Source organism: Poecilia formosa, unplaced genomic scaffold (genome assembly GCF_000485575.1).
Source record: "Poecilia formosa unplaced genomic scaffold, Poecilia_formosa-5.1.2 Scaffold123, whole genome shotgun sequence".
Classification (NCBI taxonomy): domain Eukaryota; kingdom Metazoa; phylum Chordata; class Actinopteri; order Cyprinodontiformes; family Poeciliidae; genus Poecilia; species Poecilia formosa.
The window spans coordinates 752946-772065 of NW_006800062.1; the positions used below are offsets into that span (position 1 = coordinate 752946).

Here is a 19120-nt window from a genome sequence, read left to right on the forward strand (position 1 = left end):
CATTAACAAACCCTATATTGGTCAAACTATACTCTATACTTTCAGTGTTGCCACAGAGAAGGAAGTCACTAGTTTCACTGTGTGACACATTACACCCAGTCAGAATAATCACACAAATAGGATCACAGTATTATCACATTTACTTTTATGCATAGCAACTATCCTCACTGTGCTATTCCAACTCCTGCACTCCAAAGGCCTGCCACCCCGTAAGCCGTGTAGCTAAAAACAAGCTAAAACAATATGTTAGTCACTGCTTTGACCCAAAGCTCAAATCCCAAATACAAGCCCCAGGATTTAAGAGCATGGTAGGGTCAGAGGGGAAAAGCATCAATGAAGTAAAGCTCTAAAACACCAAGATGAGCTGGCAGCTACTCTATTACATCGCCTTGCAATGCCAGCATCTGGACAGACTGCAATGACATCCAACACCCAGGAAGAATGTACAACATGTGCCTGTGAGAGGACATAGACGTGCAACAGAGCAGACTGACACGCCATACATAACTCACTAAATTACAAACATGAACTGTGCAGATAAAGCAATACTGGATGAGTTTTGAAGCAGCCAACGCAGCTGATAATATAATTAGGCTGAGAACCTGATACACTTTAAACCAACACATCATATGGATTGTTATGTGATTATTAAGCTTCACGCATCGAAAAGCAGTAGAGTTAATTGCGCATTAAGTTGCAACACAGTTCATTCACAGCACTAAACAAGCAAACAGGGATCGCACTTACAGGCCGACCCGATACTAATTCAATATGTTGATTTGGCTGAAAAATAAAAGCATTAATGGGGTCAGCTGGAGCCAACGGTGCATTACACGCCGAAAACACTAGAGACACAGATGCACACATTGACTCAGACATTTCTGCTGGACCGTTGTTTGTGTGGCGTATGAAGTCTGTAAAGCAATGCTGCAATAAGCAATCGCGCTCTTCCTGGCCGACAGAATTCAGGTTCTCAGTGAGGTCTGACCTGCAGGAGCAGATTTTAAACGCCGTATTTAATGAACAGAAAGAGACATTGGATATTTTTCAATACCTAGCCTGCTGATTAACAGTCAGAAATTTGTGCCATTTAGATTTCTGGCCATTTGATTAGTGGCATTATTGTTAGAGGTTTTTTCTCTGCATTATTCTTATTTTTTTTCCCTTTTTTTTAATTTGTTCATGTTTATATATTGTTCTTATTTCCTTTTTTCTATCCATTGTTTTAATATTTGTCAGTCTTCTTATTTTTTTCATTTCTTATTTTTTCATATATTATTTTTTTCTTTTTTCATATTTTTTTTAATTTTATTCTTCTTATTTATTCAGTTATCATTTTCTCCATTACTATTCTTATTTATTAAAATTGTCTTCTTATTTTATTCCCCACATACACAAAGGATGGTGCCAACAGTACCTAGAAATAAAAAGGCAACAAAAAGAGACAGATGACATAAATACACAGATTTAACAGATTACTGCTTTAAAACAAATTAAAAATTAGAGAATTACACTCATGTTATGATATAATGTTGCTGATGAGTGAATTTCTAGTTGCATTGTTTCTGCATCTTTTATTATTATTTTTTGTTAAATGATAATCCAAAAGCACAAACAAACAAACAAAAAATCTACTATTTGTTATTTCCACAACTGCAACATCTTCATAACCAAAACAATGAACTGAATGTATTACAGAGTGAGCGCAGTAGCTATGGTTTCATTTTCATTGCAGATACCAGTCAAGCAAAATATTTTCACCCAATTTATCACACTTAATATTGGAGTTCAATTTGTCTTCAAATACCATTTACTGTGTTTGGTTTAGGAGCGACAATGCTGCAGATTGGAAGGCAAATAACTAAATCCAGACAATGTGTTTAAAATGTATAGAGGGTTTCGAGTTGGATGACTGCTGCAGCTAAGACAAATAAATGCACAAAGTAACAAATGCAGTGCACTGTTGTGAGATACTCTGACACAGAACAATGCTTGTGTGCATTCTTCTATGTGAACTTGCTGGAATGCTACAGTGTCAGTATGTCTGGCCCATTAAAGCACAAAAAGCCATTGTGTAACGTTTGCAGAGGACACAGAGGGCCGGCCTGTGGAGCTGAGGAGGGGTCAGCGGCCCTGTTCATATCCAACCAGATGACCTCATTCACAGAGCATAGAAACGCCGTCTCCCCCCACGAGCAACCTTGGTTGCCATTTTTGCTCACAGTGGACATAATCGATCGACAAAGCAGCACTGAGGGTCACACACACACTAACCCTTTAGTCAACACATTCTTTCCTCCTAGTTATCTGTAAAATTCTGATGTCAGTCCTTCCTGTTGCACTGTGGGCTACAGAGACTCTTTGTCTAACTAATCAAAGCTAAATCACACAACACCAAGTACTGTCTAATCTCCAAACCAGTCCAGTGATCAGGTTAGACACTCTTAAAGTGCTACTACAAGTATGACAGTCTTTAGCAATAACAGAACAAGACGCAAAACTGGTTTGCTATCTGTTGCACAACCCTGACTTCATTCATGTGCTGCAACTGCTGCTGGGTGTGCTGCATGTGGGCATAAATTATGCTAAGCAAACCGTGTTTTACATTAGAGCACAAGAGTGTGAGGCAGAAAGCCAGAAGAAAAAAAATGCAACTGTGCAACAGATGTAAGTGGAGTTGGGTCAGACAGCCTGCAACACTGCAGAACACATGAGGACCATGCATGGTGACATTTCCTCAGATGTAAAATCAACTGAAAATGTCAAAGTCCTATAATCATATAAAAAGTATTTATATGATTATAAATACTGGTTCCTGTAACAGGAACCATTACAGATTAAATTATTCAGTAATATCTGACAGACACACTGGCAGGTTTACTGGTTTTCTCAAGAAGCAGTTGAGAATCTATTATCCTCCCATTTCACCCCTGACAATCTCCCAGCTCTGCATTTACACTTAAACATGCATGTATAGCTTTGTGTGTTATGGAAAAGATAAAAATAGTGCAGAAGAGTCGGGTCACTGATGTACAAACCTTGAGGCCTGAGCATTTTCACAAATACTGATAAACTTCTAGCCCCATACAGAGGTCAGTGTGCTCCAGTGACTGACCCCAATCAGTTGTACGGTGAAGCATTAGTAGCTTTATGTTTGGGTTGTTGGTCTACACAAGTAGCAATTAGTTTTATTTAGCTAGTTATTACTTATTTAAAATGTGCATGTATGAATATTTTGACATAAGTCACTAAAAGAACATCTCTTTTTCAAAAAACATTAACCAACACAGACTGACCTCTGGACTTGGCCTCAAATCAAACTGAGTTTGCCAACCTTTAGTCGAAAACATAGAATTAAAGTTAGAGACTCACAGAAAACTAAAGCAGCACTTTTTATTTTTACCTTCCAGTGAACTGGTGATTCACATTTTCAGTCAAGACGCGAGCTAACTTAAGAAATTATTTTCAGTTGCTGAACCCAAAGCAGAAGTTGAAATACTTCACTGTGGCACTTGGTTAAACTGAGCTAAGATGCACTATGCGAGTGTTTGTGGGGTAAACACACATCAGGCTGGAGGTTAAGTGCTCTGACTGTGCTCCTGGTAAAATTCCTGAGCCGGCTGCCAACGCTCGCCTGCCATTCCTCCTCTGAACCCAGAGAGAAAATGAATGCAGACTGGTGGGCGAGGAGCAGCGGAACAGAGGCAGCATTCAACAATTTATTATTTTTTTTAGCTCTTATGACAAACGAGAAAAAATTCAGGAAATGCTGGAAAACTGCAGATATTACTCCTGAGAAAACACTATTGTCAGAATCTGTACCAGTTGTGACGGCGCAGAAACCTGCAAACTACAGTGAGAGAAAGAAAGGGGAGCAGGTTGGGGGGGTACTATCCGAATACGAGTGGGAGAGCTATCTGAAGCACTCCAAGAATGCAACAGGGCGGGGTGAGCACTTCGAACAGAGAAATACTGTTTAACTTCTTTATGCACGCAAATGAGTTAATGGAGGTATGTGACGAGAGAAGATCTGTGATGCAACCTAAACAACTCAAAGGAAATCTCAGACAGACCATCTCTGTGGAGCAGAACTAGAGAAGAGGAGCTTCTGTTGTCACCTCAGTGAGAAAAGAGCCCCTTTTCTTCCTCCTCCTCCTCCTCCTCCTCCATGTCTGTCAGACAGAAAAACAAACCACTGACTTGTCCTCCCAGCCTGAAAAGCCTGTAACTTCCCGTACATGTTGTTGTCATTGGCAAAAAAACACACAAGTTTCATGCAGGGTGGAGCACCAAGTTCACAAAAAAATGAGAAACGTATGCCAATTTAAAGAACAAGTCTGAGTCAGGGGGCTGTTGCAATAGAATGATTGCAACATCCTCTTCCACATCTTCCTCTTTAACCCCGTTTGTCATTATGAAGTAAACGCTCGGAGCTCTGACTCGAGCTTTAGCGTGCGGCTAAACATGGTCGGGAATAATCCCCGTGCAGCCAGGTTACCTTCTCCTCATCCTCTGTTGGTTTTGATGCAAGCGCTTGGCTTTAAATGCTTCAGGGGAGAAAGAAAGAAAGATAAACATGCTCTTGCAAAAACAGCATATAGGGGACGACTCCAAGTGTTGGTGACAGTCAGATAGGCAGCCAGGCAGGCGGTTGGGGCAGGGCAGAAGACAGAAGGCCAGGCGGAGGCAGTGGCGATAAGGAGGCCCAGCACTCATGGGATGGAGGCCTGATAAGAGCGCTGAGCCGTCGCTGGATGACTTTATCGTACAGCATCCCAGATAGGAGTGGCCAAGGCAGAGCAGAGGGAGTGACGAGGTTCCAAAGCCAGAGTCAAAACAGAAACCAGAGGATGGTTCCTTTCCTGCTGCCAACCTCACCCCGGCAGGCTTACTGGGCCTTCAATTTGCCACAGATGTTGGAGCTCAACCAATCACTGTGATGCATTTAATTTAACTCAGCAGTCAGACATTAATAACAGGATTGATGTCACATCAGAGTTCACAGGATGTTAGTAGCAAAGCAGAAAAACGGAGGGATTCACCATTTGTTTTGGCAACAACTGTTAGCAACAGAAGCCATCTGAAGCACTGAACACTGACGGACCATCTTCACAAAGCTATTCAGAGCAGTGAAGTAGCAACGCTTGAATAAGATACAAACTCTCACAAGTTTTAATAGTTAACACCCACTATTGTTAATAAGCAGAGTCCGTACACAACCATACTAGGGCCGCAACTAATGATCGTTTTCGTAATCAATTACTCTATCGATTAATGGGATAAAAAAAAAGGCATATTCTGCAGATTTTTTTTATTTAATTACTTAGCCACTTCTTCAAATTCACTGCAAGACTAGTTGGGTTTCCACAGATCAAAAATAGTGCAAACTGAAATCACAAAAATAAATTAGCTTAATTGAAGCATGGAAATTTTGGAAAAAGTCACATTTTTAGACAAGTTTGATAAAAGAGCAATGGAAACACTTTTCCACCAGTGGAAACAATACTGCTGGAAAAGACTAAGGAGGAAGTGGAGGAACCAGTTGGTGGGGAAATGCACCAATTTTGTTGTTTGAACCCACCAACAATCATTGAAAAAGTCATTTATTCCCACTAAAATCTCAGTCTTGCAATTAAAAACTTAATTTAAAAACACTTCAAAAGCACTGGGTTATCCCATACAATTTCAACAGTTTAACAAAAGGACAAACCACATTGATTGGGATAACTCAATGACAGCTGAACCACCACTGAAAAACCAAAGTGGTTAAAATATATTACTGGTGAGACAGAATGCAAGGCACCTGAAATGTTAAATTTTATTCAAACAGGACTTTATGATTGCAACATGGCAAACACTGACATTTCAATTATTGCTCTACCCTACAGTTTAACTCCACAGGTTTGCAGATGCAGGTATAAATTTGCAGGCAGTGGATTAAGTAATAAATGTCAGAGTACAAAATTGTTGAGTTGCTGACCATGTGTTTGAATTGGAATCTGGAAAGATTTTGTGATTTATCACAAAATCTACGTGCCAGTGTTTGTTACTGCTGATAATTACAATCTTTAATCCTGCTATCTGCCACATTGGATACTGAACTTGGTTCTCTTGATGTCATTTTCAACTTGATACTTGGAGAAGCCAAATTTGTAGCACAAACAGAGCGCAGCGTTCATTTATCCCCGCAGAGGGGAAGCGAAGAGGGGCCACATGAGGCGAAGCTAGTGGCAGACAACACAAAGCTTCCACTTCTGTCTTCACACTGGTGGCTGCAGCTCACTAAACCATCTCATAGAATGGCTCTTAGTTAATTAAATTCCAGCTTCTAAGTGGAGTTCAGGGAGAGGAGAAAGGGTTGGAGTTTAACAGGTTCCTTCCTGCAACAACAATCCTGGCCTAACACCCACAGATCTCCCAGTCTGCCTGTCTTTATCTGCGTTCCCTCAGCTTTAAGCAGCATCTCACTCACGGATGTGCTGAACTGACCTCCAGTAATCTAAAGGTTACTGGAGGTCCTCAATGGAAGGAGGATCACATTGGGTCAGCTTAGCCTGTGTAGTGCTTGTACAAAACAATACAAAGATGTTCAGAAAAAAAGCTTTTCACAACAGACTTAGCATTCTCCCATTCATCACAATCCGCTCCCTAAACAGTTTTTCCCAGGGGAGCTGTTCTCTGCAGACAGTTTGTCCTCCAAACGCTGACAGCTCTCCCAGGAATGTCCCGGTAAAATCCTGATGCAGAGATGCAGCGAGTAGATTCAAAACTGTCTGGCGGTGCAGATACAAACACGGGGAACATTTTCCACAGCAGCCATGTTCGGACACGCAATGCTTCATTCTGGGTGTTTACACACCAGATAGTTCAGCAGGCTCGGTTGGACTGGGGACCAAAAATTGCAACATTTGTTACATTTTCAGTTAGTGCAGAACTGTTTCACACTGCACTGTTTCAAAAATGGAGTGGCGTCACATTTCAGTGATTGTATTTTTTCTCTTTTGTTTTTGGAAAAAAAAAAAGACAAGACATTTCTACTGCTAGCGCTAAACCAGCACATTTGTTTTGGTGGCATTTACCCAGAATGCTCTGCATTATAGTTCACTTCCTGCTTTAGGAGCAATCTCAGATCCACTTGGTGTTCATATATGCATTCAAACCTTCACTTCAACCAAATCAAGGCTGAGGTTTTAGGCGGACCAGAGCAATGGATTTTGCACATTCACACCTACCTAAACGAACCGGACTTTAGAGTTCGATTACACAGGGTTGAACAGGACTGGTGTGAATGCATCCTCAGTCTACTGCGCAAAACTTCATTGGCAGGCCTCTGTCTATGAACCTTCAGAAAATAATCATGATTGTTGTTGTTTGTGTACTGTAACTATAAACAGAGACATTAAAAACGTTGCTTTTGTGTGCCTCGGTGACAATGACCCAGAAGTTTCCATCTAAACCGTGTTGCTTCTGTTTACAACGTCTCAGGTGCTAAACAGCTGGGCTGATCGGCCAATAAGCAAAATATTCCCTAATTCTGTGCAGATTGTCAGTTTTCCACTGGGACTCTTTCTAAAACTGAAGCAGCTACAGATGTCCAGATTAATATAATTAAATTCCTCCAAGCCAACAGAGACGCCTCCAACTCACAGGATCATGTCCAAATAAACCACAATGTCTTAAACTGGTAAATTAAGCTAATCCAATCGGCCTCTTTAAGTGCCCTGCTGCTTCAAAACAGCACTCCTCGCTGGCAGGCTGCAGCGCTAGATGGTATATGGTCCGTCTGCATCTGCCAAGAAAAAAAAATATAGCAATTTGAAGCAGCTTGTTGGCAGGCGCCTCGTAAAGAAAAATAAAATGTATAAAATACAAAAAACCCTCCACAGCAGGTGTCACCTCAAGGAGATGAACAACTGCAGCGCAATGGGATTTCTAAAGAGGCCTGTCAATCGGGCGGCGTGACCTTCAGGGGCCACACGCATATCGGGAAAGTAAGGACGGCCATGTGCACACGCGCACACACACGCACACGCACGCACACACACGCACACACACACACCACCGGAGCAGGGTGGGAGCAGCCGTCGCGCACAAGGGAGGTGTCGGCTTTCTTCCGCCATGGAAACAGCTGTGCAGACATGCATGAAATGTTGGGTGGGTGAAGGAGACGTGCAGCTGTCGTGAGACGGACACAAAGTTAGAAGTGCTACAAGACGCTGGAGATCTTATTCAGTGCTCTAAGGTTGGACGGTCACATTCCAACAACAAATCTGAGCTCACATGTTGATCTTACTGAGCGCGCTTTGAGCATGACCAGAAGGGTAAACGCTGGTTGAAAGAATGTTTTACGTTCTCCGTGGATTGCTGACCTAATTTCAACAGCTTTTCAAATTGCTGCTGCATTATTTGTTGTCTTGACAAAGCTGCTGATTTCACTGAGATAAGACAGACTGAGAAGCAAATGCACAAGAAAACAAGAAATATTACTAAAAAGTAATAATCAACAAGACTATTGTGGTAAAGTGATCTTAACTGATATTCTTCGCTGCTTTATAAGTACAATAATCTGGACTGGACTAGACATGGCGTCATCCGTTTACTTGTGAAGGAGAGCGGCGGGGTTAAGAGCCTGACCCCAAAAATTCCCCATCCACAAAGTAAACAAACCTGCACAAAAACACCACCAGTCCAACAAGCTGCACTGAGTTGGCCTTCAGCTCACATGCAATTTTTGGCAGCAGGGTAAAGTTTGGACCAGCGCTGTGGAGACGCTTGTAAACCTCAGGAGGCGTCCGTTTAGACCAGAGAGACTGGGGCTGAAAGTTACAAGTGTGCCGCCAAATTATTTCCCTTTCCTACAGCTTCTCAACCTGCTAAAGCTCGTTTTTTCCTCGTGTTCTTACATTAGCCGTCTTTCTAAAAGTGCCACCATGAGCTCATTGAGGGAACTTTTTTGACTGCAGAGCCCTTCTAATAACCAACCGCTCTGAAAGAAAACCAAACGGAAGTGAAATTTTATTTTTACATCGCTTCAAAGCGAAAATCTCCTGACCTCTCTTGTGCAATAAAGAAGCTTCTTGTTTTCAGTTAGCGCAGCAAGAAGAGATGCCTACTGAAAACCTCTTAAATCAAACCACAAACACACTCCAACAGAAAAAAGTAGAAAAGTTAAAGTTAAGCTTGCACTGGGTGTGTGGATTGAACTCTAAATGCTAAATTTCCAGAAGATTTGATACACACACACACACACACACACATATTAAAAGACTTATATATTCATTAATTTAAAAAGGGTCTGAAAAGGAATATGAAGAAGCAGAATTGTTTTCTAATCCAGTCTCTTTCTCCCAGACTTGTCAGTTGTGCTTCTACTTAAATATCCCTGTCATAACACATACTTAAAGGTATGTGCATACCTGCATGATCTCTGAGCTTAAATATGAATATGAAGAACCATTTCTTCTGGAATGCACAAATTTAAAAATGAAATGAAAAACCGGTTCATAAAGATGTCCTTGTGTTCATTTTGGAGCTAAAATGAAGACGCGTTGTCTATTTCTGTCCTAAGTGTCTTGTTTATCAGCTATCAGAACAGGCAAAAAAAATCCTTTCAGACCGGTTTAGCAACTACATACTACAGAGCCAACTCATCCAGACATGCAACCGAAACCACAAAGTATGCGCTGCTCTTCGCCTCCTCCGCTGCTTGGAGTAATCCCTGCTTATCCTGTAGCTTCCCAAATACTATATCATCACGCATTATGCTTATTTACGGTGCTGCCCAGGTCAAACGTTTCCCACAATACGGGGACAGTGGCGCTCTCTAGTGTCCCCTACTTCCTTACATAAACCATAGGTCCAACATACCGCTCCGACCAGCTTATGTTTTTGATACAATCAACAGAAAAGCATGAAACCAGATGTAGCCCACCAGAGGAAAGGGAAATCCACCGGGCAAAGGATAATCTTGACTGCCAATAAGAAAATGTTTATTAAAAATGAATAAATACGAGTAGTACACGAAAAAGAAAAAGGGGTGTATTTAAAGCACATCGTGGCTGGTGGGACAAACGTTCAAGCAGCTGAGAAAGCAGTGGAGAAACTACGCGGCGCCACGTTTGGAGAAAAAGTTGGAGGCTGAGTAATCCCGGTGAAGCCCCCCTCCTCCCTCCCAGCGGCGGCACCTCGCTGCCCATTGTTCGGGCAACAAGCTGCACATTCCACCGCGCTGGTAGCCTCCGCAGCTGGGGGACAGCTAAACCAAGCCCGGGCTAAAGAAAGGGCACAACTGGAGGCGGAATTCAGCAAAAATACACCATCCAGTGACAGGAATAAAGCTAAAGCCCTGGTCGAGTTTTCAAGACGTACTTAGCAGAATTGATGACGCTGAAGTTGGTGTCCGATTCGAAGCGTGACCAAACTGCATGAGAATCTGGTCAAACTTGAACTGGAAATGGAGCCATTTTAAAGTTTGTTGGCCTTGGTTTCAAGATGAACCTCCATTTACACAAACAAAGAAACAAAAAATAAAACTAAATTGTGTTCTTCTGTTAATTTCCAGGCTTTACCAGCCATTGTATTTCTAGTTTTCAAGTTAAACCTCATCCAAGTTGGTGAAGAAGTAAAATACCTTACAAAAATCAACTTTATTTTTATTTATTTTTTTTTTTATTTTATGTTTCACAAATTGTATTTCATAGTTGTGATCAGTGTTGAATAATTCTGTCCAGGTTCAATCTGTCTAGTTACCGTAGTTCTGGACCCATCTAAAAACGGTAGAGAAACATTAAAAATTAAATCCAAATAGTCATTAGTGAGTTTTTACAATCAGAATAGAAGTTATACAAAAAATAAATTACATTTTATATAAGATGTGATGTTGCAGATATATTTTGTCTGGGTTTGACCTTTTTAAGGATGCTGTTTTATATCTAAGAAGATAAACCGAATATGAAATCCTTAAAAGAACTGCTTTTACAAACCACAAAGTGTATTTTATAGAACTTGTATTTTTATTTGAATAAAAATATTCTGTTCCGGTGTGACTTTTTTATGCATTTTAGTTTTCAATCTGAATCTCATCTAAGGACATAAAGGCATTATAAGCTTAGAATTTCCATGTTATAAGTTCAAACAGTTCACAAGTTGCAATGGCAAGAATTTATATAATTTTAAGCAATATTCCAATACAATTTGACCACTCGAAGTGATTTATGTATCAAACAAGTGCAGATCAAAGGTAATCTTGGTTAAGTAAAATCAAACAGCTCTTTAGTCTGGAGCCTAAGGAGAAGTATCAAATCGGATACCAACTTCAGCGGCGTGCCGAGAGTTCAGCGGAACGCAGGAGTCTTCAGCTAGCTTCAAATGTAGCTAACTCAAGCTAAACTGCTATGAAACATGTGAGAAGAAGCTCTATCGATAAAAAAAACACGACTTCCTAACCCCAACTAACCCTTTACCCACTCGCCTCAAAATACTTTTGAAGGGTATTATGTGGTTTTGCTTTCTCTAAGTGAGTCTAGCAAAGTTTTCCGCTCGTCAAACTCCGTTTGCTCCAAAACAAACTCCCTCGCTGTAATCTCAAACAGGGCAGAACTGGATTTTTTTTATTCGGGTGGGGTTATTTTTTTAAGTTTAGTTTCCCTGCTTCTCCAGACAGTATGGGAGCGCCCGTTCCGCAGCGGGGACACCCGGAGAAGTGGTACCGACATCGGACTGCGCCGTGGTCACGCTCCCCTTTCCACGGCGCCACCCCCCGCCACCCGCATGATCCAAACGCAGCTTACCTTCATCCAGAAGCCGCTCCAGGTGCGTGAAGATCCCGCAGAGATTTGGCAAACTGGTCATAAGCTTCTTTTCGTTTAATAATTGCATCAAATAGTCCGGACTCGGCCTCGGTCGTTCCTTCACTTCGACCTCTCCGACCATCATCTTTGCGGCGAGAGCGAAGAGCGAACCACCGTGAAAACACAAAATCCTCTTTTAAGAAAAAGAGAAAAAAATGAAAAAGAAAAAAAGAACTTGCTGCTTCAATCCCTCGCTTCCCTCCTCCTTTAGAGCAGAAGAAGATTGTGTAAGCCCCTCTAAAATTCAGGTTTTTGTTGGTTCTTGTTGTCTGAGTGGAGAGGGGGGCCGAAAAGAAAACCGTTATGTCCCTTCCACAGACTCTCCTTTACGCCGTGTGCGCTCGGGGACGTTCGATTCCACCACTGTGGAAAGGAACCCGCCCCCTCAACGCTTATTGGTCAGCTCGTGTTTCGGGGACTAATTTTAAAACCAATCAAATTGAGCGTTGATGCCAAGAGGGCGGAGCGACATTGTTACATCGAATGATGGACAGGGTTTGCAACCAATAGCGGGCTGCATGCAGGAATGCACATAATGCCACCGAAGTGTTGTCAACACAGAATGAAGAAAATTATTTATTTCATCTTTACGTTGTTTACGGCCATTGGCATATTTCTGAACGTGCTCATTCTGTCGAAGTTGAACAACAAAGAGTCAGAAGACCGCTTACCTTGAACTGTAAGCATAAGTCAAATATAAAGACACAAAGACTCCATAGGGAGTAAAGACAAGGAGGATATGTGAAGGAACGTTCTCCCAAAAAGGGGCGAAATGGCTGGATAATCATGAAAGGCAAGTTGAACATCTAACACAAAATGAACACTTCACCCAAACAAGGTGATGGCAGCATTTTGCTGAAGATCTGCTTTCTTTCAGCAGGGACGGGAAGAGAACCTAAAGTTGCTTAGAAGATTTGAAAATGGGGCAAAGGTTCATCTTCCAGCAGGACAACACGTGGCTCCTGCCCACAGCATCAACCTCCTCATCGACTCTTTTAAGATCTTAGAGTAACATGTGGTATGTTAACATATCATTTCAGTCTGGGATAAACGAAGTATTTTTGAAATGAATTGAACTGAACTGAGTTAAACATTCAGCTGGAGTAGAAATGGAATGATTTAGATCAAAGCACATTCATGCTCCAGAAAATGGAAAATGTGAAGAAAGACTTGCAAACTGATGTTTCATCTCCAGATGTGGAAAGGTGGGGAAACATACAACTAAACATTGAACTGGAAGAGTTTTCCTCTTGAGCCTCAGGTTGTGTATTTGTAAAAAAAAAAAAAAAGAAAAAAAAAAGAGGAATTGAGAACCATGTTTCATTGTCCTACAACACTATTTGTGTTGGTCTAGCACATAAAACCACCACAAACTTAAATAGTTTGTGGATGTAAAATAAAACCCGCAACAGTTCAAGATGTGTTATTGCTTCTACAAGATATTCCAAGAAAGGGATAAAAAGCAGTAATGATTTGCAAAGCAAGCAAAATGTGATTAAATTACACAATTTCTACTAATTATTTGGCTCCTGATCAAAAGTTCTATGACTCCATACATCATAAGAGCTCATATAGCAACTTTAGTGTTGAAGATTTTAATTCATAAAGTTATTGACATAATTCTTTTTTTGTTTCAAATAATAGAAAAATAGATTAGTTTTTATTTCATTATATGTTGCACAAATGACTCACATCCATACGCAAGTAGTGATACAGCGATCCAGAGGATTCCTTTCCCATAATCCGTAGGTTTGGTGAAGATGTAAGGTTGTTGAAATGACTCGTACAGGTCTCCTAATCTGGTGTAGTGAGCTGGTATGAATACTCATACGTGGGTTGAGTGTGTGTTCAGTCTTTTGCTTCATACACAGGATTTGTGTGTGATAGACATACTGTAGCTCCTCACTTGCCAAGACCAGCCCACGAATAGGAACATCAAATCATTTATGTGTGAGTTTCAGTTAGGTTGTTGAAATGCAAATAAAACAAAAAACATTAAGTCTATTTCTTGACAAAAGCCTACATTTCCAGATATCTTGTTACCCACTGATTGATTGATCAGTCCTCCACTGATCAATGTTGCCTTTCATTGTCCTGTCCTTGGAAGCACCTTTCCACAAATGCTCCAGAGATTAGCATACTTGATCAATGCAACACACAATGACAGGTATTCACGTCCTGCTATGATGAACCACAAGTGGTACATTCTGATTGTAACACCTGTTGGTTGAGAGGCACCCGGCTAAATCTGAGCCCTGACCTTGGCTGCCATTCAATTTGTCCGCTGACCCAGTGAAGTGCTTGGAAGTGCATGAGTGCTGAAACAGCTGCACCAGAATCCCGTAGCTGCAGTCTGTCTCCATGTGTTTGTGAAAACTCTTAAAGTTCTTATAGTCAAATACCATTTCTGGTATTGACTATAATCTCTCCTTCTGCTAGCTGTCTATTCTCATGGTCGACTGGATAAAGGTCTAGTGTTTGTAAGCAGGACCTGCTTTACTACCCCAACAAATACCGTATATTGTTTTGTGCTTGTGCAAGATGGACAAACGAAAGATTTAAAAGGCAGTATTGTGTATTTTCCAGGCACAGAGTGCCATTTTATAGCACAATCAAATAATAATGTTACCTTCAGTTGTAATAGAAACACTATACATATGTAAAACATGATTTAAAATAAGTTTAACTTTGAAATTGGGCCTCTTTCTTTTTAAAAAAAACCTTGCTTTTCCTGAAACTCTGCTTTCAGGAAGTTATCACAGACATCTAACTTTTAATTCAATTCAATTAAAGAATATGTCACCTATCCCAAAGGGAAAGCATATTATTCAAGCATATGTCTTGCAAAGAATCTGAAGAGGCCTCTCACTAGTCTCCTGACTATCATTGCATGCTAACAGCTCAATATCTGGGCAGTAATGTTTCCTGGGTGACACTATCAGTTGTTGGCAAGCACCACTAATCCAAATCATTTGCTTTTGCTACTCCTCTTTAAATTTCTATCTGGCTGAATGGTTTGAAAGATGTTGGAGTAGGGGATATGATCTTTGCCCACTGTGATTGATAGAAGTGATGGTGTGAACTCCCGCCATCTCTCTCTGCTCTTTGGTCCTGCTCTGCACCCCCGAAGCCTCATTTTCAACTATTCTGGGATTTGGGTCAGGTATTATTTGAGCTTTTGAGATGCTAATCAGTTGCTCTCAGTTGTAACTGCTTATCCTTTCCGGATTGCAGATTAGCTTGGGGATGGGGGGGGCACACTGTGCACATAAATACTTATTTACAATGGCAACCTGGAGAGACTAATTACCTAATGTGCATATTTGTGGAAAAAAGAGGGAGCTGGAGTACCCAGAGAGAGCCCACTCTGAGAACCCCAGCTGGGATTTAAACCCAACAACTTGTTGCATTTCAACAAGTAAAGAACTATCTTGTGGTTTAGCAGAGAGCAACAACATACCCTCAACTTAATGAAATAATCTTTTATTATTTTCATAAAAAATAACAATATAGTCTATAGGAAACATGATATGCATCACTGCATATGATAATCAGTGATTTTTTTAATGTATCTGTCCCATTTGTTGATTTATTTTTTCAAAATAACTTTTTATTTTTATTTTTTCCTCCTTAGTCATCATTGAGTTTGCTGGTTGGTGGAGGTTTTTTTGTTTTGTTTTGTTTTTTAACCAGCAGTCAGTGACCCTGATGAATAACAATGATTTTATTTGAGTTATCATGGAAATTAAAACATTCCTATCCAAGGCGCCTTTGATCATTTTTATGGCCACAAATTATTTTCATTCCCAATCATTAAAGCTTCAAGTCATCCTTCATGGTAAAATCCCATGACTAAAAAGTCGTTTTAGATGTAATTTGTCACCTGAGGAAGGACATAGTCATAATATCATCACATCATCAGCTTTAAATGCTGCAGTGAAGGTAGAAGCTGAATTTATCCAAACTATGCTTAAACAGTTTAATAAAAGGGAATTGTGCGCTTTTTATCTTCACAGAAATGTGGCATCCTCTCAGTCTCTGGCAGAGCATCAAAGGAGTCTCAGTGGCAGTGTGTGTGTGTGTGTGTGCGTGCGTGTGCGTGCGTGCGTGTGTGTGTTTTCATCAGTTACACAGTGATGACCTCTAACACTGGTCACAAGTACAGTTTTGATCAAGTGGCAGCAGTTTTTGTCTGCAGAATAAATGTGTTGCCACCCTTGTAATGGGGGCATGTCTTCCTAATTGTAACAGAAACACAGTGAGCCAGGCTTACGTGACATTTGATCCTTTTTTTTTCCTTTTTTTTTTTACCGTCAACACCTTATAATAAAATATTAATACCTTTTGAACATTCCTACATTTTGACACTTTAAACTTCAAAGTATTTTATTCGGGTTTTATATAATAGATCAACACATGCATTTGTATTCAGGCTCCCTGAGTCAACAATTTGTGGAATCACATTTTACTGCAAGTCTTTTGAAGTATTTCGCAACTAGTTTTGCACATTGAAATTTCGACTCATTCTTTTTCAGTTTAGAGAGACATTATCTTTTCATACTTTGCTGCAAATTCTGACGTTTAGTTTTGATTCTGGACTTTGACTAGGTTATTCTAACTCATAGATATGCTCTTATCTAACCCATTCTTTTGTAACACTGAATGTTTAGCGTTGTTTTCCAGAGGGCGAACATCCATCTCAGTCTTTAGTCTTTTCCAGTTTTCATCCATCTCCCTTTAAACTAAAAAGCTTCATCTAAAGAAAAGCAGACGTTATGACTACTTTTCTAGATAGATGACTTTTGAAAGTGATCGGCTCTTCTGGAAACAAACAAACTTTTGAGCTTTCTTTCTAAAAACAAAAACAAAAAAAAAAGATTTCAAATTCAAAAGCCAGAAGATTTTCCTTCTACTTCACTATTATGCTTTGTTTTTGTAAATCAATCATATAAAATTCCAATTCAACACAATCAAATTTGAAAAAAATGTGACAAATTGTGGAGCAGTTCAATGGATGTTAATACTTTTGTATGAAACAGAATAAAAAGTCGCTGAAGGACAACATCCAGTCACCTTCGTGGCTCCTGCACTGCTTTTGGATGCTGACTGTTCTGACACATACTAAAAGAAGGCAAAACATTTTGAATCAAAACTGCTATTGAACGCAATTAAAATTAAGCATCACTGAGTGAATTCAGTGAAACTGGCTGCTGGGTGTCAGTCCTTTTCAGCCCAAATATATTTGTTCTACATTTTATTAGTTATAATTAAAAAGCAAGTAGTCAAAGTGTCAAGAATTTACTATCTGGCTCAAAATCAACAATGCCAGGAAATGACAGACAGCTGAATTTATTTCCACCACCACCAATTACTCAGGCCACATGAAATGGGCCCCATCATCCAGACGGTCTGCGGTATCAGCGCGCCATCTTAAAGCAGGGATGATGAAGCATCCCTTGAAGTCAAACACTGATAAGTGATTTTAGCGGATAAGACTTTGCAGATAGACCACAGCAATAAGAAACCAAGTTTAACATGTGGCTTGGAGATAGCTAAATTGTTCACGGTTTTGACTTCACGTTTCCCTTTCTTCCATCCTTCCTGTTTGACTGTAAGTGTTGGAAAAGTCACAGTCCTCCAGCATCAAAAAGAATCTGGCATTTATTTTGAGCTTTGAAACTTTGAAAATGGGTTTAGTTCTTATCGCTGATGGTGTGCATGGTAATTTGCACCTTGCCTTTCGCTCATTCTTCTGAGGTGGGTCGCGTGCAGTTTGTGTGTAAACGTTAAGATTTGTGTGAAATAATGATAGAGAGTTGGAGTGATGTGGCAGTGCACTCCTAAACGTGTGTGTGTGTGTGTGTGTGTGTGTGTGTGTGTGCCGTCTCCTTCTGTTCTGACAGCCTGAGAGTAAACAGAAACAATATTAATCCCCCCTTTTGCTCCCCCTGCCCTTGTGTTTTCGTCATTTTTAATAACACGGTTTCTATTCAACAATTAATCCAATTAACAAGGATTCAGATAATTAATGAACATGCGTTCAACCTCTTTTGAGGAGAGGCTGTTAGCACAGTCACAATGAGCTCGGAGAGAGCGCCCTGGGTTTTCGACTCAAAGTATGCTGATGGAGACAATCGGGCTCCTCGGCAGGGGCCCCGAAGCTTGTTGCGGCTCGCCTCGGGGGCTGCAGGCAGAGGAAGTGAGCGGGAGCTGGTGATGATGAGGTATGGTTCAGTTCTGATAATGCCTGTGGCTGTGAAGGAGGCGAACAGCCTCTGATATACAAACAAGAACAACATCGCTCATTCTTTCTTCTGACTTGTGAGTTTGGGGACTGTGGGGAAAACGTGCTGGCAGAATCTAGGTCATTTACATCTTGAGGAAGGTGGGAGTGGAGCAGAAATTAAATAAATGCCTCTCTAGAAACTAAAACATACACAGACAATAAAGAGAAAGTACACACCTATCATTCATTGCAACATCAACAGCCACTTTATTAGATACACCTTACTAGAAACAGGTTGGAGCCCGTTTTACCTCCAGAACTGTTTTAATTCTTGGTGGCACAGATTCAATAGTTCTTTGTCCAAATTAAAAGTTTCATGCAGCTGCTGCAGATTTGTTTCATCTGCAGCTGCGTTTCCATTACAAATGAGTGCAAGTCCTCGTAGAAAAAGCACAATTTTGCATTTGTGGTGCTTCCATTAAATAAGAAATTAAATTAAAATTTGTGAATAAGCTTGTAACGCAATGTCATGGCAGCGACGGATGTAAACACTTGCATGAGATACGTACATTTTTATTCCCTTCATATCAATTGAAGAAATTATGCAATTTTTCATAAACATAAATTTTATTTTGAGTTTTTACATTGTATTAGGTGAAACATTTCAATATATTATTATATCTGTTTAAATATACATTTTGGTGATCTACCAACTTTAAAGTCAATTTAATCACCTTTCCTGTTCAGTCCGATGCTCACTTTGAAGCCAACATCATCACATCATGTGATTGACTGATTCAGTATTTGTGAACTTGTGTACCTAATAAAGTGGCCAGTGAGCATGTCGCTTGTTTCACCAGCATGACAGAGGCCCAAATCGCTCAGAACAACCTTCTGTTGCATTTGTTAGTGACTGGAGATTGTTTATCTACAGATCACTGAAAGCAACACGAAGATATGGAGGGTGAGAGCAAAACTAATGGGAAAGAAATAAAAGCAAAGGTAGCTCATGCTGGGCAAAGTTCGCTAACCCCACAGGGTTTAC

General features: G+C 40.4%; 1 protein-coding gene across 6 annotated transcripts in view; it reads right to left on the reverse strand.

The window, feature by feature from the left end:
* The window catches only part of qkia (QKI, KH domain containing, RNA binding a), an 85259-nt gene extending 73046 nt beyond the window's left edge, over positions 1-12213 (reverse strand). For 2 of the 6 annotated variants that reach the window (XM_007561119.2, XM_016675943.1), the window contains exon 1: positions 11790-12212. In XM_007561119.2, coding sequence (XP_007561181.1) covers positions 11790-11934 — 145 coding nt within the window. In that variant the 5' untranslated portion in view covers positions 11935-12212. Of the gene's footprint in view, positions 1-11789 lie in introns of all 6 variants that reach the window. The other 4 variants (XM_007561121.2, XM_007561122.2, XM_007561118.2 and 1 more) reach the window with 3 other exon arrangements.
* Between the last annotated feature and the right edge of the window lie 6907 nt (positions 12214-19120).